Source organism: Phalangium opilio, unplaced genomic scaffold, assembly GCF_054372755.1.
Source record: "Phalangium opilio isolate 3A_F unplaced genomic scaffold, DU_Popi_V2 ptg000060l_1, whole genome shotgun sequence".
NCBI lineage: Eukaryota > Metazoa > Arthropoda > Arachnida > Opiliones > Phalangiidae > Phalangium > Phalangium opilio.
In genome coordinates, this window is record NW_028324177.1 from 2,692,636 (window position 1) to 2,715,110 (window position 22,475).

The following is a 22,475-nucleotide window of genomic DNA, read 5'->3' on the forward strand; positions in this document are numbered from 1 at the left end:
GGAATTTTAATATTATATCCTTAATTAATTCAATTTAAATAAATTTAATGTCTAATGAATTAATAACTTATGATTTTATTATTCAAAACTTCAATTATTTCAGTTCATATTATTTATTACTATTGAAGCTATTTGTTGTTTTATGAGATTTTAACCTTTATTAATTCAATTTAAATAATTTTAATGTTTAATTAATAACTTTCAATTTTATTATTTAAAACTATTAATTATTTCAGTTCATATTATTTAGTATTATTGTAGCTCTTTGTTGTGTATTTAATTTTAACCTTCATTAATTCAATTCAAATCGATGTTTACTTAATATCTTTCGATTTTATTATTTAAAACTTTTAATTATTTCAGTTCATATTATTTATCACTATTGTAGTTATATGCTGTTTTATTTAATTTTAACCTTCATTAATTCAATTTAAGAGTTTTTAATGTCTAAATAACAACTTTCGATTTTATTATTTAAAACTTCAATTATTTCAGTTCATATTATTTATTATTATTGTAGCTATTTGTTATTTATTTAATTTTAACCTTCATTATTTCAATTTAAATGATATTAAACGCATTTAAAGTTCCCTTAGAAACTTTCCAACTTATGGAAAATATAAAATTGCAAATAGAAATGTAAAAAAGGAAAATAAAAAAGAAAAAAATAACCCCCAACTTTGAAATTCTGAAATTCAAATTCCCATATTTTAAAGAAAGAAATACGATATTTACTGAGCTTATTTAGTTCGAAAGTCAAAATACGATATTTAAGTTTCTCCGAAAGATTTAACAGTTTCTAATATCAAAACGTAATGGGCAAGGTATTCATATTCGAATTGGTGGTAGAGGTTAAATTACTGAAATTACTTATATTGCTACTACTAATGCTACTAATCGTTGTTACTGGAGGAGAGAGGAAACTTGGCACGCTAGTTACTACTACTATATTACTAGCTGCTGTTACACTACTAGACCCTGCTCCAGCACCCACATTATTAACGTTTAATGCGTTCATTTTTCTATAATCTCTTCCCTGTGCCCGCTTTTCTCTACCTACAGTTTGAGATTCTCTGTATGATTGTAAACAATATGGGCAGCTAGAAAATGATCCCAATTGGGGTGTGCAATTTGAATGATTAACCTTACCAGTCATCAGTTAGACTGTAAAATACCTCCTACTATCGACATAACTTAGTCTGATCTCGACCACACTGTGTATGTGTAGAGTGTGCGAAACAAATAAACATTTTAATTCTATATTTCAAATATTGCCATTTTTAAACTTCTTTCATAAGGAAAGTACAACATTGTATGCTTATCGAAAAAGTTATCGAATATGTAATAAACGATACTTAAATACTTCTTCAAAACAAGAACCCCGCCAAAGAGCTTCAACCAGCCCGAGAGCTTAACCCTGACCGAGAGCTTAAAGCAGCCCAAGAGCTTGACCCTAACCGACAGAGTAACACGGAACAAGACAAAAACTAGGACTTAGTCAAAGTAAACAGTGAACGGTAAGTATCGCTGTTACGTTTATTGATTATCATATAGTGCCGATACGTTCAGTCTGACAAATTTTTTTTCATAAAACTTCACAAACCAACATCAGTCAAAATGAAATTTAACGACTTAGTGCTCTAAGTCCAAGTGAGGCACTAAACGTTATTTTAGACATGGCCAAAGAAAAAAATGTGAATGTATTTCTTATAAAATCAACTAAGATTTTAAAATTAATTCATACCGACAAAGCCTCCGAACAGCTTCCAAACGAATCACAAGCCACTTAAAGACTGTTTAATTTCATCTATTCCCAGAAATATTCAGAAATCATAGCTAACTGAAATTTTGTCTTTAGACCTTAACATAGCGAGGCAAAGAATTAGACAAATATTGAAAGAAGAAAAAGCGGCTGCCAAACCTCAAGAAAATAAAACTCATCAAATTAAAATGGACAAACATATTCAACCATTCGTCCAACTCCAGGTCATTGAAGATTGCGTTTAATCCGAAGACGAGAGCATAATTTGGGGTTACCTCCAAGATTTGAATACAGTTTTAATAACTGGTCCGGAAAGTAGACTTATTCATATTAGCGACGCCATTCGGCAAAAAGAAAATAAGATTGGTTTCGTAAGTTTCTGATTATTTATTTTTTCTTCGCAACTTTCTCGTAACCTCGGATTCAGGTTTTTCAGTCCTGCCATTTAGCGACTATTCCATATCCACTTAGCAAGAAAACCCTTCAAATTTTGGCCCCATCCGGAAACGTGAACTTTGTCTTGTCAAATTGGAAGAAATACGGTGCTTATGTTAAAATAGGTAAAGAGCGACTGTTCTCTACTACCCTCGTTGCATTAACATACAACGCTTTCAACTTAATCACAAAAAAATTCTCCGTCTTGGTATTGAAGCTTTTCCTTAACATTTATATATAATTTAACACTTATATAAACGCTTTATTTTAGGTCTCCACCTATCAAGAGGCGTTTATCGAAATCGAAGAGTCCTTGCAAAATTATCTCTCATTAGGCGACCTTAATCCACCTTATTCCCTATCGCCGGAAGTTAGGGTTAACAAAGGGGATTCGGGGGGATTCGGGGGGAAAGCAAAGGGTCGTCGTCTGCTTAAGTCGTGAATCGGCTGCTACAGTCAGGAAAATTTAAAATTCCGTGAATTTCCGTTTGTTTTAAACGTTATAATGCGATTAAACTTGTCAGAAATAATTTCTTATTGGAAAATTATTGAAAAGCTGAGGTATGCAACTTGTTTGACGGTAAATATTATTAATAATAATAATAAAATGCAAATGAAAGAAGTTTTTAAAATATACTCTCGCCTTTCAGCTTCATCATTTAGCGAAAACGTCATAACTCGAAAAACTATAATTTTTGGTATACTCAAGTTTTTCAACTTCATCATTTAGACAAAGACTAATGTTAACTTGACTAGATTAAAACGAATGAAGCTATGCAAGATCACACGGAAAAGTAAATTTTAATACAGAAATAACTTCACTATGCCGAAAGCAAAATATAAAACTTCCACAAAAAGAAAAAAAAACAATATATGAACCCAACGCACGAATATTTTCGGGAGAAATACCCTCTCATTTATGAATGGGAAACGATAGGACTATATATAGGCTCCCGTGGAACAATCACATCCTTTCTCGCGGATGTTATAGACAGGTTCGGTCTGCCCCCGACTACCTTAACGGACGTAGCCATGTCCGTTCTTAGAAATTCAATACAAATTTTAAATATCCATCTATACTCAGGCAACTAATACGCATTTTTAACGCTTTTGCAATACTCATTTTTTGGGGTTTTAAATATATAATGCCATAAATATACTTTTATAAGAAAAAAAATCACAAACAGAAAATTAAAAAAAAAAAATAATAACGATGTCGATAATCGATTCAATAGTACGCTGTGTGTTCACAACCTTGTATTGTCAGGGCAGCATACTTGTTTTTTTAAATAAAGTATTTCATCTCTCTCTCCTTCCTCTTAGGCTCACTATGGATCGAAAAAAGGCCATTGGCGCCACGGAATTGTTTTCGAACGACAAGAAAAGGGCCTCCGATTATTTGAAGATCACGACCGAACATCTCGAAGCTCTTTGGAACGAGGACGTTGAAAATGACGCCATCTTTATCGATTCTAGCGACGACGACAGCGACGTATCGGAAAAAACGTCAAACTATCCAAAAGGTACGAACTACGATCGTTAATATTCTTGAGGCGGCACTAATTAATAAGGGATATGAGGTGCACAAAGAAATGCACTGCGTAGATTCGGCCACCAAAACAAATAAACGCGCCGATCTAGTTGTCGTTGATTCAAAGGGCAGGGCGAGGGTAAGAGATTGGACGTCTCCTCCAAATACGAATCCAATAGGATTCAAAATTGACCCGACAGTTCGATTTGAACAATACGAAGACTAAGCTGGTAGAGTCAACTTGAAAAAAAAAATTATATGAACCCAACGCACGAATATTTTCGGGAGAAATACCCTCTCATTCATGAATGGGAAACGATAGGACTATATATAGGCTCCCGTGGAACAATCACATCCTTTCTCGCGGATGTTATAGACAGGTTTGGTCTGCCCCCGACTACCCTAACGGACGTAGCCATGTCCGTTCTTAGAAATTCAATACAAATTTTAAATACCCATCTATACTCAGGCAACTAATACTCATTTTTTTTGGTTTTAAATATATAATGCCATAAATATACTTTTATAAGAAAAAAAATCACAAACAGAAAATTTTAAAAATAATAATAACGATGTCGATAATCGATTGAATGGTACGCTGTGTGTTCACAACCTTGTATTGTCAGGGCAGCATACTGGTTTTTTTAAATAAAGTATTTCATCTCCCTCTCTCTCCCTCGCTCCTCTTAGGCGCACTATGGATCGAAAAAAGGCCATTGGCGCCATGAAATTGTTTTCGAACGAGGTAAAGTCGGTATATAAACCTCCGAAATATATTCCTCATTATTCTACTCTGAGTTACACCCTCCATAAACGTAGTAGTATTTCATAAATTTTTATAAATGTTTCTGTGTAACACTTGTGATAAGCGGTATAAGAGTGAAAACATGCTGTCAAAACACGTGTGCAAGCAGCATGACGATTTTAATTGCCGTATTTATGATCAGAAATTTAAGATAAAATATACGTTGGAAAGACACTTCCGCGAACATCATGGCGATACTAAATATTCGTGTGTTAGGTGCGGGAGAAGTTTCGCGCGCGAAACTCATCTTAACCGTCATTCCCAGATTCACAGTCGAAACCCGTTACCATCACCTCAAAGGTCTTCTGTCTCTACCCAACCTGACGATTCCTCGTCAGAGGATTATCCGATGGCAACATCTCCAGAAGAGCCCACCTCTGATAATTCCTTCTTTAACAACACCGAGGATATGGTAGCTCTGGGTGATGCCGTTCTTAGCGCTAGATATACCCCGCCAGATATTCACACCGGCTTCGAACTCTTTATTACTCCTCTAATCCTCAGTTTAATTTAAGAATTTGAGCGATCAAATGTTTAAGAGAAAGGGGATAAAGTGGAATACATTGATTCGAGCAAATTATACTAAGTCTTGGACGATGGTATAAAGTTGAACACACCCCATACATCCGAAGCACAACTTAAAATTAACGAACACGTTTTGTTAGGTTTCAATACTACATTTATTTTATCAGCTATCAACGATTTTAGTACATTTTATTCTCTTTGTAGAGCCGAATGCTCAAACCTAACTGTATATTTTTTAATAGAAAGTAAAATGCACATGCTTAATGTTTTTAAAACGATGCAGATATTTCATAATGAAATATTTTTACTTAAGGTATTTTGGTGAAAAAAACTAAGATAAGAATTATTTTCAAATATTAAATGTTTTACAATCATGACATCCCATTGTTCTAGGATTTTTTTACAACCGTTTCCAAAGACAGCCATCTTGTTTGACATGGTCGAAGTATTTTTTGGGGGCTCTATTTTTACGAATTCCTGTAATTCTATGAATTCGGAAATTCTTTTAGCGCTATGGCTAAAATACGAATAAATGTCTCTAGGGGGATCTTCGATTGTGCGCGGCAATGTCTCGCAGGCTAACGAAGCACAGAGATTGAATGAATGGCAGACGCAACCCATGACGTATAAATTAGGACAACGCTCTTTTAAAAGAGCTTGAACACCACTTATGCTCCCCATCATTACAGATGCATTATCTGCAGCAAATCCGATCAAGTTTTCTAGTGGAAGGCCTAACGCTCTAATCCAGGGGTTTTTTTAATAACGTTTGTGCGTCTGCTTTAGGAACTTCCACTAGTCCCATGAACGAATCACGGACGCGATTAATTTCCTCGTCAAAATATCTTGCAACAAAAATGTTTCAAGACATTTGGAACGGTCATACTTAAATGGGTCATAAAATTATTCTTAAATTAAATTATTAAATTATATTGCTTATCTCTTACATGGCTAACAACTGATCCTCCACAAAATTACTAGTAATAAAAGGGAGCTAGTATGTGCCAACCAACATATTCATTGCAAGCGGATTTTATTGACCAAATTATTTTAACCAATTTAATTTTATATGGGGAGGTGTGACTGTTCTTTTTTTTATTTAGTCGCCATCTATGATGGAGTCAAAATATTACGGACATTTATGGGACATAAAACGGAAAATTAGCTCCGCCTTCGTCGTCGTCTCGCCTACGCCCTCTTTAAACCACTACCATATCACAAGTGACTTTGTCGCCATTTATGATGGAGTCAAAATATTACGGAGCGGCGGTGCTCTAGCGTAGTGGTAGGTTGTAGTAAGTGGGTTCGAGCCCAACTGCGGGAAATTTTATTATTTTCTTTAAAAATAGTAAATTATTTAAATATTTACATAATTTCACTCAGTAAAAAAATATTTGAATATTCATGTAAATTCACTCATTATTTTACAGGAGAAAAACTATTAAAACTAAATATATAATTCATTGCACATAGCTATTACAAGGGAAGTTAAGGCAGTACTTTTGGTTGGTAGCCCATTTACATATTCATGTAAATCCACTCATTATTTTACATAAAACTATTGAAACTATATATATAATTGTAATACTTAATATTAATTATAAATCTCTAAGTTACTAGATGTCGACAGATCCGCATGGTCATTGTAGCCGTAACAGGCTGAGAAATATGGAGTTCATTGTACATTGCTAAAATACATTAGAAAGCGCGACAAAATTGTAGGGGTTTCCCTCGGAACCTTGGGTAGTTTAAAGTCACAAAGCCCAATTTTTAATTAATCAAAACGCGTCTTGGATTAAACCAAGACCTAAAAAGTATCGATAAGAACATGGTTAATCACTTGACTGAATGCGCAGATATTGAAACTTTTTTTAATTAAATCTTACATGCTTAAGAAAGTAATGTTCCATCACCCTATTCCATTGAATAAACTTATTTTACTGGTAGTAAATATTTTCCCTCTCAATAATTTGAAAAATTTACTTATCTCGGGTTTTCGAGCACAATTCCATTCCCCGAAAACATTTTATAACTACATTTATTATCACTTTTAAGAGAGTACGTGTGTGACATTGTGTCGTTAATAGGTTGCTAACATATCCCCCCGTTCATGCCCTGTACGCTCCATAGTGAAACCTTTTGTTAATTTTAGTGCAAATTTCAACAATGGCAGCACATTGAATGGGGGCGTTATGATTTTTGCTCTTGGTTAAACTGAATTATGTAATAGACCACTTCGACATATCTTAGAGGGAAAGACATGGGGGTAAAACTTTGCCTTCCAACTCGCTCGATGGAAAGATCATAAATAGAGCAGAGACGGCGAGGGGTGAAGCCCCCTGTATGTCCCGATACTGAGGATTGACATTTCTTTTTTTTACGTAGAAAGGGTCTATATCAGCGGTACGACAGACAATGGTCACACGGTTATATGCCATGGCGTTTCTATGGTTCGCAAGGAGTAGGGGCGTCCATGATATTCGTAATTTTTTGATTTTCTTTGTTGTAATTGTTAACTTAAGCACGGTCGTAGCGTGAAAATTGTGACTTGGTTACTTTGCAATATAGCCCGCGTTCACCGAGTCGCGTGATCTAGGACGCTGTGGCTCGACTCCGCTACTTAGTCTGTATATCTTCAGGAACAAGGAACATGTATTAACGGTTTTTAAAGGAATGGGATTTATAAACTTGTCGCAGCGAATCTTCCTATAGAAAATGTAGTATTTCTAGTAGCCCCAGAGACTTCAAGTAGCACTCTGTATGCATTTAGTAGAACAGTTTTATAGAAATTGAAATGGTAGAGATATTTATAAAATAAAATTTGGTCGAATATTTAAACTTCAATTTGGTCGAATTATTTCGTAGTTGTCCTATTTCAAGGCGAGGAATGCTCTCAAAAACTATTTGCTGACGAATACCTTAAAAAGTAATTCACACAGAATTCTCGAGCAGTTCAATGCGTAATTGAGTGGGCTTTTCCCTTGGTAACGAGGCCAGCGTAAGACAAGGCATGAGAATGGCACAAGGCGTACTTCTATCAACTATACATCCTCCTTGGTCGTATCGGGCGCAGCAGAGGCTAAAGCAGACTACCCTAAATCGTTTTGTCATTGTTATGTTGTAGTTATATGGTATTTTCCACACGAAAACTTTTAAAAGTGATAATAAATGTAGTTATAAAATGTTTTCGGGGAATGGAATTGTGCTCGAAAACCCGAGATAAGTAAATTTTTCAAATTATTGAGAGGGAAAATATTTACTACCATTAAAATAAGTTTATTCAATGGAATAGGGTGATGGAACATTACTTTCTTAAGCATGTAAGATTTAATTAAAAAAAAAGTTTCAATATCTGCGCATTCAGTCAAGTGATTAACCATGTTCTTATCGATACTTTTTAGGTCTTGGTTTAATCCAAGACGCGTTTTGATTAATATCTGTTACTTCGGTCTTAATTTTTATTAATTTTGCGTACATGCGGTGGTGATGAATTTATTTCAGTGCTCATTCCCGCTAGCTGCAGAAAAGGAAATAGTTTGTCATTCAATAGACTGAGAGTTAGTAGCTAAAGGGACGTCACATCAATATTTTTAGTCTTAATTTAAGCTGATGAAATTGGTAGATATACGAGGGTGTGATGTCATGACAAATATATATGTTTAAAATTAGAATTTAATCGTTTCAAAACTAATAAGGTTTTGAACCGGTTTTTGTAATTTAGTAATTAAAATTTGTGATTATAAATATTAAAATTCTGTTCCATGGTAAAACTTTATAAGAATTGATTTTAAAATAAGTGCTGCTACTTCATGGAGAATAGTTTATTTAAAACTAGAAATTAAAAATTATTTTCGGGAGCTTTCGAACCGTGGTTCTTCCTCAGCCGTACAAACTTAAAATGAATTAATTACATTTCTTTATCAGCAAACAAAAAACAATATTACCCCATTTTTTTAAATTTAAACGCCCCCCATGCGTTTATTTTTACTGTTCCTTCGTCTAAATTTAAGCTGCCCCTATCTCTTATGTACGCTGCTTCTTTAAAGCATCTTTTATACCACCCCACCTCCTGACACAATAGCTCTACCGATTCCCAATCTATTTCATGCTTCTTGTTATTTTTAATATGTATTGCCAATCCATTATTTTCTATTTCATTTTTTACACAATTTTTATGTTCTGTTCGTCTTTTTCCTAACCGTCTTTTTGTTTGGCCTACATATTTCTCATTACATTTACATTTAATTTCGTAAACTACCCCTGTATTTTTTAGTTTGTCTATTTTAGGTCTATTTTTTACTAATTCTGTTCTAAGGGTGTTGGTTGTTTTACTTACTAATGTTACATTATATTTTTTAATTGCCTAATTGTTTTTTCCGTAATACCTTCTAGATAAGGTAGTGATATAACAAATTCCGGTTTTTCTTTTGTACTATTATTTTTCACTTCGTGATTATTAAATATGCTATCAACTAATTGTTTGGGATATCCGCTTTTTATGAATTGTCCCTTAAACATAGTCTTGTCCTTTAAAGGTTCATCTGACAAACGTTCAATTCTATCCTTAAAGGATTTAACAATACCAATTTTAATTTTTTTGTTATGTGCCGAATTAAAATTTAAAAATGATTTTGCATGGGTCGGTTTTTGATACATAGAGCATATACATATTTCATTATTATGCTTAATTAAGATATCTAAGAACGGTAAACTTCTATTCTCCTCTCCTTCAAATGTGAATTGTATATTTTCTAACGTTTTATTTACTATATCTAATAATTTACTGGTTTCTAAATTTTTACTTTTGATTAAAAAGATGTCATCCATGTATCTCCTCCATAGTTTTATATAATCCTTAATACTAGTTTTTTGTAAGATACTCCCTTCCACGTGTTCCATAACTAAGTTTGCTATAGGTGCCGATAATGGGTTTCCCATTGCCAGCCCTTTTTGTTGTGAATAATAATTGTCCTCGAACAAAAAATATGTACTTGATAAGCATATTTCTGCTAATTTTATGATTAAGTTTGTACGGCTGAGGAAGAACCACGGTTCGAAAGCTCCCGAAAATAATTTTTAATTTCTAGTTTTAAATAAACTATTCTCCATGAAGTAGCAGCACTTATTTTAAAATCAATTCTTATAAAATTTGTGATTGTTGATTCGTCAATATTATAAATTAACCAATGGTGGAACCAATTTTTTTAAACTCAATGAAACTGAAATATCAATTAATCATCTACTGAAAGAGGTATTAACCTATTTTTTTTTTTCAAAATAAGGTAAATAAGGATTAGATGGCCGCTTGCTGCTTCAAACAAGATTTTTAATCACGAAGAGAATATTTTTTTAATTTTGGTCAAATTTTAGATATTCGGTAACTGAGTTGATATTTATAAAGCCCTTTTTGCTCAAGTCTATTTTAAACTTTAATCCCAGATTTCGCTTACCATTTCACAAGCATAATAAACACTACTGAAGGACGCAAATCTATCTGTGATCGGTAACGGTGAACAATATAGCAATTTTCCCAATTAATCAGTTTGAACTTCATTTGCACATTTCTATTCGTTAATTTGAAATGTTGCGAGAAATTTGAATGAATATAAGTAGTTATCTCTTTCAGTATATAATTATTGTTGATGTTGATATTAAAGATTCATTGAGTTAAAAAAAATTGGCATCGGTATTTCAATTAAGCTTTAATATCAACATCGGTTAATTTACGATATGGGCTCATGATGTTAGTCTGTTTATAAGATTAAATCGTTACTTCAAGTGTCACAAGACAGTATCTACTCCCAAAATCGAGGGTTATTAGTAACTTTGAAACCATCTCCTCGTCACAGGATATCCGAGGGTGAATTTATTATGTTTGATAATCTGATCATGAAGGCGCACTAGCTCAGTCAAGTTTTGGCAAGGCTTGACTGCATGTCGCCGTCAAATTCCTTTTAAAGCATAGATCATATAGTATCCACCCTTGATTTTCATTTCGCAACACACGTTGGATTCATAAACCTCGACGCGCACCACGATTAGAAGAATTAAAATGCAAACACAACAACACACTAAGCGCATACATTTTTAGTAAATAATATTTCTCACTACAGCTGTTTTCGGGGCTGGAGCGACCGAAAGACGGCGATAAAGAAAAAGCCTCCGGCCCGTTAAAGGGGGTAGTTTCGAGGGAACGAAATTCAAATGCAAGGCGCGTCCCATCAACCAAGGCCGACTATATTAGAAGAGGCCGATGCACGCTATAGCGGGAGAGGGGGACACACCTCTCCTTGCCTGCCACTTTGAATTGGTAGATGGCGCTGTTCATTTTTGCAAAATTTAAATGTCTTTGAATTTCGCGCCAAAATGGCAACTTTTTCCAGATCAAAATTTCGTTTTTCCCAAAGAAAACCTGTTATAAATGAGTGACATTTTTAAATGTTATAACTCTGGGGTTAATATCAAATCTAAAAACTATCTTCACTTTAATTATATTTAATTAACAATTGATTTATTTTTTATGTCCAATAGTTAATTCAGGAATTACTTAAATTTACATTGCACAAATGTTGACTAGGCTTTTTATTATCACTTAAATACAACTAGGAACAATTTACAGCGAGGATTAAAAAACATTTATTTAAACTAGGAACTTGTTATAATAACGTTTGATTATGATATATTCAAATAACATTGTCAGGTACAATTAAGTCTAAAACTAATGGCAAAATTAAGTAATGTATCACAAAAAGTTATAGTAGATTTTTGACAAATTGAAGAAATTATCTACATTGTCAGGTACAATTAAGTCTAAAAATACAGCGAAATTAAGTAATGTATAACATAAAAGTTATAATTGACTTAATTGAAGAAAATATCAATATTGTCAGGTTCAATTAAGTCAAAAACTAATAGCAAAATTAAGTAATGTATCACATAAAAGTTTAGTAAATTTGACTTAATTGAAGTAAATATCACTTATTATTTGACTTATTACAGGATGTTTTAACACTTTGAGAAGCTGCCTATAAACGGTTATTCATTTTTCAACCTTACTTAAATTTTAACGTGTCATGTTTCGCTAACAAATGACTATAAATGTTAAATCCCTTTTCACCCTTATTTAATTTTAATTCCTCTAATACTTTTAAAACTTTCCTTGACAAAGGCTTCCTGTATAAAATTTTACGTTTTTCATTTACATCTGTTATGTCGTTAGCGTGATTGGTTAAAAGTGGCCTAAAAAATTTTTCAAGCAAGACTTGAGGTAATGACGAATTGCATGTGCAAGTTAATGGTTTACTAAAATGCGGAAGTAAAACTTCCATGTATGATTTAAGGGCTTTTTTTCGTGGGAAAAGATGGAACGATGCTTGTAAAAAGTCTACCACTAAACTAAGTAAGCAGACTAAAAATCTTTTCGGATATTTCAGCCCCCCATTGTTTTGCTCGTTGATTAATGTGTATAAAGGTGTGTTTGAAGATGTTCCTATAAGGTTAGCCAAACAGTCATAACAATCTGTGTTTTCTTCGGCAACTTTTACTATATATCCTCCAATTTGGGCCACACTGATGTTTTTAATGGATGAACTGCAATTATCTGGAAATAGAAAGCAATTTTGAGCAATAGTCTCTTAATTATTTCTATGGTATTTCATATTTTTTACCAGTTGGAGAGACTTTTTCCATGTCATTAAGTATTTTTTGGAGAAAGGGCGTTAATTTGGGGGTGAATTCTAGAGGAGCATCAACAAGTTTTTGTTCTGATTGAAGACTTTTATCCCTTCTTCCAAATTCTCTGAAGGTTGTTCCAGATATTTCTGAAGTCAATGGGAAAAAAGTTTAAATTACAATACTGTTTTAAAAATGTGACCAAAATTCTAGCTTTACCCAAAGCTTCGGATTCAGCACCTCTATTACAGTTTGAAAAAGCTTTAGCTTTTAAAATCCCAATCTTGAGAGCGTGCTCTAGGCTTAAGACGCATGATCTAACATCCAACGTGTCATTAAACCCACATGATCCTCTTAAATTTGCAAATGATTCCTCTACTGCATCACTGGAAAGTTTTCGCGTCAGGACAAAATGATAGCCACTTTGTAGTAGGTATCGCACCAAAGCCACGGTGGAATTGCACGTAACCTTTACAGCTTGGTATGTTTCGTCAGTTAAACATTCATTTTTGACCGTTGAATTTTCTTGAATTACGTTCAGAAATGGAAGAAATTCCTCTTGTAACCATCTCAACCGTTCATCGTTGATGTCAGTAAAAGGCTCTTTATTCACATTCCTGGATTGAAATCCATGAGTGGTGTTGCAAATATCATGTACTTCCCACCATTTTCGGACCATCTCCATGAAGTGTATGGTGTACTCCAAATCTTCTTTATCTTCCTCATCTATCATGTTCAATTTTAAGAGAGTGATCTTCAACGCAGCCGTTACTGGTTGGGAGAACAAGGTTATAGCTCTTGAAACATTCATTTTTTCAAAACTAGTTGGGTAGACCACTTTTCTTGTTAGGTTCCGAACGGGTTTGACAAGAAGTCCTTTTTGTAAATTATATAATTTTTTGACGAAATCGGAATTGATAACCCTTCCCAAATAAACTAATTTCCTTCCTAGAAATTGATTTCGAAGATTTTTAATTTCGTGACTTTGGTCAAAAGCTGGAAAAAAAGGCCGCTCTGGATCCATTGGGTGAGGCACTTGGTGGCACAATTGTCCATTTCCAAATTTCTTAAATGCAGCAGTGTTGATTTTGGCATTATCGGAAACCATTCTTGCAACTTTAAAACCGCATTCTTCAACAGCTTTTATAACTTCCAGTATTATTTTATAAAACTGGTCTGTGTCGAGATTAGCCGTGAAAAAATACGCTACTGGTAGCTTGAATTTGGTTGAAATTCCCTGGAATACAAAGCATAGCAAATGGGTGGCCAGTTTGTTTCCATTTCCTTCAGCTTTGGACAGTGTTGTCTCTCCAAAAAAAGTGTCGAGGGTTCTGTCATAAACCAGCTTCGGTTTGATTTTCATTTCATCAGGAATTAGTGAACCTAGTCGTTCGTGGTCATTTTTTAGTTTTGCAGCTTCAGTTCTTAGTCTTTCTTTGACTAATGACGTTACTCCTTCTTCGCCGGATGCATGACCAATGTACCTTTTCAATGTTACTCGGTGAGGTAAATGAAGAATATTGAGCTCTCTCATAAAAAGGTATGCAACTGGAGATTTCTTGAAAATGAGACAACATATCCTTAAGGTAGATTCCTCATACGGGAGACTTCTTTTCCCAAACAACCGAATTTGCTCCATTAGGAAGTTAGCTCTAGTATCATTATTAAGGGAAGCATCCATAATTTTCTTAAAATTGGAGTAGTCTGTATTTTTGGTTTCTTTTTCCAACCTCTCGATTTTTGAAGTGAGGGTTACAATTTTTTTGTGCAAGCTGCTGACTTGTTGCTTTAATTTATAGTTACGTTTTCCAACCTTCCGTACTGATGTTTTGACTGTAGTTTTTCTAATAATAGGGCTTTGCTTGTGTGGTCGCATCTTTCTTTGAAATATTATTAGCTGCCTCGGACAAAACGGTTGAGATTCCCGAATTTTCAGAAGAGTTTGTGGGTCCTATTTCTTCCTCCAGGTTTTCAATAGTAGTTGCGTCTACTTCAAATAAGTAGTTTTGATTTTCTGTTTCTTCGACTGGAATACATTTAAGCTTAATTGGAGATAAATCTTCACCATCAAAAGTTAACCTAACTCGTGGCAAATCAAATTTGGTTGAACGATAAGATTTTCTACTTCTTCGGGTGATAAGTAAAATGAACTTTTAGTAGATGTTTGACTAGGATGGTTTGATGAGGTGAGGTTTAATTTAAAGGATTGGTATAGTGATTGATTACTTATATCTTCAGGCGGTAATTTCGCTTCAGTAGATATTCGACTAGAGTGCTTTGATGGAGAGAGATTAAATTTCTCAGGAAAATAATCACTAGTTCGGCTGTTGTTGAGGTGTGTAGTTAAGGTGTTTCGAGCATTTAAAAGTGAAAAATTTCCAATTGGGGATAAAGGTACAGATGATACTTTGACTTTTTTCTTCAAATTTTGGCCAATATTTTCGGTTGAAAATAATGGGACCGCAGAAGGTACTAGTCTTTTCACTTTGGTACAAGAAATACTGAAGCCCCCTTCATGGAAATGCTTACAACATATTTTTTTTATTTACTTCTATGTCTTTCTCAATTTGACTAACATCATCATATGGAGTTTTTCCAAATATTGCACGTAACCATTTAGCTCTTTTCTCCTTGTCTTTAGGAAAACTGAAGTAACTTATACTTTTTCGCTCTTCATCGCGATTTCGCTTCTTTCTATGAACTCATCCGTTTCATTGCAGGATGGTACTGCACATTTTCCCATTTTTGAGATCCTAAATCATAACCTAAAAAAGACAATAAATTAATAATATCGTAGGCAGTAGTTTTGAAAACTAAAACAATTTAAAAATTGCAATTTGCAACATAGTTTTTATAAACCAAGGCTTAACATAATTGTGATTTGTGACACTGTTAACTATGCTAGAATCTACCTAAATCTCTCTTTTTCAAATGTTTAATTAGAAAGGGAAGACTGATGGACATAACTTAACTTTCAACTGTTAATTATAAATTATTACCAACCTTTCAACCATTTCCTTCCTTAGCGGTTGGGAATTTGGGATGATCCTTCGGGATCGGGCTTCGGCTACTCGTCTTCTCTGTTCTCTCTTTGCCTCCACGGTACTCCACCCCAAAACCTCCCTTTTAAAGGGCGCGAAAATGTTTTGAATTTCCTCGAGTTACGTCATAGTGACGTGAAATGAAAAAACGAAAAGCGCCACGGTGGCAGCTTTCGGCGAATTCAAAGGACCCCCAAAAACTGGTGAAATATTTAGCGTGCATCGGCCTCTTCTAATATAGTCGGCCTTACATCAACAAACAACATTGAATTCGTTTTACGCAATTATAATATTGAAATTTTATGCAATTAAGTAATATTTAAGAAAAAAAAGCACTACTTTCAAAGTCTAAACTTTAAAAGTACGACGATACGAGAAGGCGAAGTAACGGGCAACGAGAAATAAACATTTTTTTAAAAGGCAATAATTAACGGTAAGCCAAGGCTTAGCGCAATTTCACCGCCTTAAAAAAAGTGCCAAGTTTAGAAATAGATTGTGGGACAATAAAAAGGTGGTAAATTATGAAATTAGGCTTATATTAAAGCTTGAAACCTACTTTATATTATATTTAAAATCCATCCATGAGCAAATCCTCAAAACATATGAAAATGACAACGAAAAAGGACCCACTCTCAATTTTTTTCCCCTTAAAAAAAATGGCGGCCACAAACGGGGTGAAAAAGGGGAGAAGCTCCTCCCTGGAGCTATTAAAGCAGTCTTATCTCACTATCGATAGGCCATTTCAACCAAAAGGCATTAAGAATAAACAATCGGATTATTATGAGGCAACTATACGTAAAAAAGGCCAATATTGGTCGCGCTGATATCTACTAATAAAACAGGGTATCCATGCTAAAATATCGCAGATTGGGGTAGTTTTTAAAATTTTAAATTAAACATACTTAAAATTAATTTTTCTAAATAACAAGAAAAATGATCCTAGATTATAGTTTAAAGTTTAATTTAAGACCGTTCCCAAAACTAACCAACGTATAGTTTTTCTAAGTCACGAGACACAGTTTTTTTTTTCTGAAAAATTTCCCATGTTTTTTCTATGAGAAAAATTCCAGTTTTTCATCAAAAGGTGTGATTAATTTTATGGAAATGAAAACCACCCTTAGCAACTTTATTTTTTGTAAAATAAACTAATTAATGGATCTCTTTGAAATTTTAACCACATATTAAGGGCCCAAATTGTAGTTCTGTGGAATTATTTCAAAACAGTTAATACAATACAAAAAAAACTACATCCAAACAAAAAACCCTCCTTATTCATTAAGAGCAGTATGAAGTCTTATCTAAGAGAGCGACCGCTCTCTCAGAATAATTGTTTTTTGATTTATTTATACTTTTTATTTTTTGTAGGACATAGTGGCTATCCATTTAACTCCATGGTTATTGGTCCCCATAATAGGGCCCAAAGAGGGTACCCCAGAATTTCGGTTTATGTCAGCTTTCTTAAGGCTAGATATACCATTGAAAGGTGTAATGGATGTCTAAAGCAACGCTTTCGGTGTTGCTAAAGGCTAGGGCTCTCCATTACAATTCGAATTTCGCGGCACATATCATTATGGCATGTGTTCTTTTACATAACATGTGTATGGCGAATGGCCTTTGCGAAGACATTGACGTAGAAGACGACGATGCCCCATATGTGTTAGCGTGTTACTATAGAAGATGGGAATTAAGAAAAATAACAAAACAGAAATTCAATGCTCGTCGTTCGCTCGGAAAATTTCATTCTTTCAATTAACACCTGTTAATTTTGTTATAAATATGACAAAAATAATACAATAAAGACAAAGAAAGTTGGAGAACTTTGAATACACCTATCAAAACATAACATCCTTCGTTAAGTTTTTATTTAATTTAATCCTTAATAATATCTTATCACATTATACAAGCCGTCGATATTTTGTATTTAAATACGTAACTTTGTGTAATAAAATGGTAAACGCAAAATGATTAGCAACGGTAGTACGTAGACGAAAGCCATTGTAATTTACTCGTGGCTCGGGGCCAAGCGTCCGAGTTAAAATCCACCTTCAAGGAAATGGTTAACACCATACAAGTCATGCACAATATGTACTTTAACGAAATAGTATGCAGTTAGGGAAGGGGTGTCGTGGAGGTACATCTCCCATACTTCCCGAATGTAAAGAAACTGAAGGACAAATGGAGGTGAGTAATATAAGAAACTTTTATTTACAAATAAAGAGAATGAAAATGTAATAAATATGTGTGCGTGCGTGCACTGCGTTAGGTGCAGCTATGGCACCCCGTAACCTCCACTGAGAACCGAGCGCGGGGGGAGATGTTTCTAAACCTTTTCGTGGAATCGATGGATGTAACAACATAGTCCCCATCCGGAGTTCCTGTTGCACCTCCCCAGCCTCAGGAATTCGCAGTCACCGTACCATCAATGGTCCACCAATTCTACTGTCCTTATGGCAGTAGTAGATGATAATTACAGATTTATAACCATTGATGTTGGGGTATACAAAAATATTTATAAAAAACTAAGATTAATTGAAATTATATAAGAGATCACGGTCGCTATACGAGGTCTAGGTTTACCTCCAGAAAAATAATATAGGTAACCTAACCAGAGAACATTTTTCTTTTTCCCGAGAGCCAATCTCAGTTTTCCCTTGAGAGTTTATCTCCCAACCCTAAAAACAAAACTACTAAACCGTAAAATTTTAAATGGCCGAGGGAGGACGCGAGATCAATCGACCGATCTAATTTGATCAGCCATTGGGCGCAAAACCAAAACCACGGAAAGAAAGGACCCAGTCAACACTAAAAAAAAATGTGATAACCCCTGTTAAACATTATTAGGTTTCTCGGGGTAACCTTTGTTCCTTTTATTACTCAGAATTTTGGATATAGAAAAAAAATATATGTAAGAACAGTTCCAAAAGATGGGGGATGCAACATGGCTGCCAGATTCCTTGGGGTTTCTACTCCTTGGATCTGGCAGTGCCTAGTGCCTCCATGTTACTTCTTTAGAAGTAAACTTTTTAGGATTTTGTTGTAACTAGAAATCAGTTGCAGTTCGCTTCTGTACCTCGCGGGTCAGTGTCTTTCCTTTGTATTCTCCAAGACGGAGTGTTAATTGTAACCGCCGCGACGGGTTATTCCTTAATAGCTTTATAAAATATTTCAAAGCATTTAATTATTCAATTATAATTTATAAGTTCTCACTGGATTTGTCTTTTCATTTTACTTATTTTTTGGCCCTCGGGAATCTTTTCCCTTATCTAAGGAGGGTTACAACGTGATATTTATTCATTAGTCACGAGCTAATGTTAACAAAACTCAATTTGGTTAGTCTAAATATAAGGGTCATGTTTTTCGCCGCAAAAACGAAAAAAGGCCGTTAGAGGATTGTACCAACAGCCCTCTGAAAGGACTGCAATCGAAAATTACCCGTAAATCTGTTGATGACCAAAAAAATGCGTACAAAAGTAGTTTTGATGATAGCCAAAGATGGCCTACCGTTTAGCAGCGTGGATGGTGAAGGTTACCGAGGTATAATGGAGACTGCTGCTCCAGATGTTGGCATTCCAAGTCGTCGAACCATGATTAGGGACATAGAGATTGTCTACAACAACCTTATGCCACAATTAAAGGTACGACTTTTCAGATGAGCTATAAAATGTGTGCTTAGATTTAATCTTTCATACTTTCTAGAATATCTTCCAATTTTTGGGGGGCAAACAACTGCACTTAATGCTTGATTTGTGGAGTAGTAGGATAAGGGAGTCCGTGCTTGGCGTGAGGATGCAGTACATTGATGAAAGTCTTTATTTTCAAAACCAACTGGTCTCTTTTATCCATTTTCTCGAGAATCATACTGGTGTAAACATTTTAAAGAAAATTAATGAGGTTTTAAACAATTCTGGGATAGATCATAAAAAGAAAATCATTAATTATAAAAATACTATTAAATTATTTCTTTTAAAATTTATATTGTTTTTAAATACTATCCTTATCAGATTTACTCCATTTGCTCCGACAATGCTGCAAACATAAGTTTAGCAGTAAATTAGGCTAACAAAATTGCAACGATGAAGGTGAACCAAATTGAATCTGGGTCTGATTCTGATGGTAACGTATACGAAAGCAATGACCGCGACCCGCAACTGAAGTTTCAACCATGTTGGAGTGGCTTGGCTGACATTTTTCTTGAGTTGAAAATGAACAACCAATTGACTTGGAACGAGGGGAAGGACAAGAAGCAGACTTTGTAGATGAGGACTATCAAGTCGAAGATAGTGACATTGATTTTCCGCAAACCAATTGGAAAAGGAAGCGATGTGTTGCTCACTCATTGCAACTTGTAGTAAATGCATCCTTGTTTAGGAGGAAAAATAGAGGAATTTTTTAAGCTCTCTCCACTTCCCCTGTCTTCGTCCCCCCCCCAAATCCTCTAACCCTTATATCGGCTTATATTTGTAGCTGACCATTCATACGGCTAGTTGAAGTACCTTACTCTTTCCTCGGAGATGCGAACGGAAACCTAGAGCCGTCTCGTGAGGAAACTAAGCGATGAGATTCATTTAGCACTTTCGAATCTTTGAGAATGGCAGCCTTTTGCTTGCATCCTCTGAGTAAAATTCAAGCTGATGTTTTTTCATTGAGCGCAGTCTTTCGCACGATTAACGTCATCTCCACCAATGTATTGTGCCATTTGACTTTAGGAGAAGTAATGGCTTCTAACCTAAAGAAGATCTATTTTGCTTATCGTGATGATCCTGTGCCATTAGATACTAATGCTTGCACACCCGAATTTGAAGAAATTTGGGAGGGGGTGGTCATTCAAAGAATTTTCGATCATTCTGAGTCCTTGGGGGATGCACCTTCAGTCTCTAATGAACCTGATGATTCTGAATCTAAGAATCTTTTTTAAATAATCGTAATTCCTATTCTGAAATGAAGATTACTTCAGATAATTCATTATTTGGAGTGGACATCATTTCAGGAACGGAGTTAAAATTGCCGAAAATGATAAGAAATCGACTGATTTGCAATCATTTTTGGATGATTTTAATTCCGATTTTGAAATGACGATTACTCCTGATAATTCTTTATTTGGAGTAGACATCATTCCAGTTCTACTGAAGTTAGTATGTTTACTCACAATTTTGAATTATTTAAACTTCCATCGACATCTGCGAGTAACAGAGGTTTCTGTGTTCTAACTAAGAAAGCCGTATTTACGTTCCGAGAGCGCAATAAGATTCCTCAGAGAAGTCCGCACTTCTCTCGGAACTTCATACTTTTACTTCAATTGAATTTAATCAACTTAGTCACTTTTACTACAATATTACCTAATTTTAACCCAGGTTGAGCCGCACGGGTACTATCAAGTACCACCCTGCCTTCGATCCTCCAAGCAACGCCACCTATACACACAAAGCCCACGCGCGCTCTGGAAAAAAATTATGAAACTTCCTCGTTTTAGTCTTTTTAATCGTAACGGCCATTTTTAAGTCGATACTATTAATACGATTTTAAGAAATAGAATTTTCCATGCAAATGTATTTTTGCCTAAAAACGAAGATGGGACGATGGTTAGAACAGCGCCACCTATATTATTACAAAATTGCTTTCTTAGCTTAGAATCTAGTCGAATTTCATTTTCATTTCGCGAAGTAGTCGCGTATAGGGTTCGGGGTGGGGGTAATTACTTTCCTTTAATTTTACTTCGTCCGACGTTATATCTCCGCTTGGTTTTTTTAGGCCTAAGCGAAAGAACCAGACAGTGACCCCTTTTTAATCTAATTTCTAAGAGGACGGAAGCGTCACTTTCCGAAAGTTTTAAAATGGTTTCCTTAATCGACACCGTAATCACGATCAGTTTATCGTTCTACATTATGACACCCTTTAAAAATATCGAGATTTTCCGGATATACGAGTTTCATTAATAACCTTAGAAAAATAGTGTGGGACACTATGGAACGTTCGAAGATAATATCGATTCAGCCACGTTCTTTCGCAAAAATCAAAGCAAGTATTCCGATCGATACGGTAGAGGAGCCTAAATTGTGATATCGCTTTGCGATTTTGACCGTTTCGGTGATGTTTTTGCCCGAAATTTATCAATAAGAATAGCCGCCGATGATTTAAATCCCCGTAACGTTTCTTTTTTATTCGCCTCAATAACCTTCGGGCAGTCGCAAAAAGTAATTACTTCTTGGAAAACATTTTGCCCATCAAGGAAGAGAAGTGCGTGGAATGCATATTTCATTTCGCGTTTGACTTTTCCAAAATCAACGAAACTTTAGTATCGAGTTACAAGGGTCTCTTAGAGTCAATGGGCGGCTCACCTACATCGTCTTACGCTACCGGCGCGTGAAGGGGATTCGAAAATTATTACTACAATCTCGTCGTGACTCTCGCGGAGACCCCGGTGGCCGTTACGATGGCTAGAATGTACATGAACTTCGCCAAATTCGCGCATCTAAACGAGCTGAAATTTTTCGACGAACCTAGTATCGCAACTTTCCTTATAAACTTTGCCAGCGAATTCGTCGGTATCGGAAATTTTAGAGACTCGACCCGTTTTAGGAAAACTTTGGACGATATATTCGATCCAAATAACGTCTTGTGGAATATATTGGTAAAATTGGTAGAGAACTTTAAGGGCATCGCTCGATTGGAGTTGGTACTTTCCAGTTCGGCTACTGTTAAACCAAA

General features: G+C 34.9%; 1 protein-coding gene across 2 annotated transcripts; it reads right to left on the bottom strand.

The window, feature by feature from the left end:
* Positions 1-18,662: 18,662 nt before the first annotated feature.
* LOC149666539 (uncharacterized) lies at positions 18,663-20,770 on the bottom strand. Of its 2 annotated transcripts, none has more exons than XR_016368235.1 (2): positions 19,460-20,770; positions 18,663-19,387 (listed from the first exon to the last, which is right to left on the bottom strand). XR_016368235.1 is itself a non-coding variant. In XM_089841520.1 (2 exons), the coding sequence occupies exon 2, from the start codon at positions 20,126-20,128 to the stop codon at positions 19,811-19,813; it is 318 nt and encodes a 105-aa protein (XP_089697646.1). In that variant the 5' UTR covers position 20,129; positions 20,264-20,770; the 3' UTR covers positions 18,663-19,810. The 2 variants fall into 2 exon arrangements, 1 of the variants encoding a protein (XP_089697646.1); XM_089841520.1 differs by having other exon boundaries at positions 18,663-20,129; positions 20,264-20,770.
* Between the last annotated feature and the right edge of the window lie 1,705 nt (positions 20,771-22,475).

Bases quoted from the DNA above. Each gene is read 5' to 3' on its own strand.
- LOC149666539 (XM_089841520.1), bottom strand. From the start codon at position 20,128: ATGCATTTACTACAAGTTGCAATGAGTGAGCAACACATCGCTTCCTTT.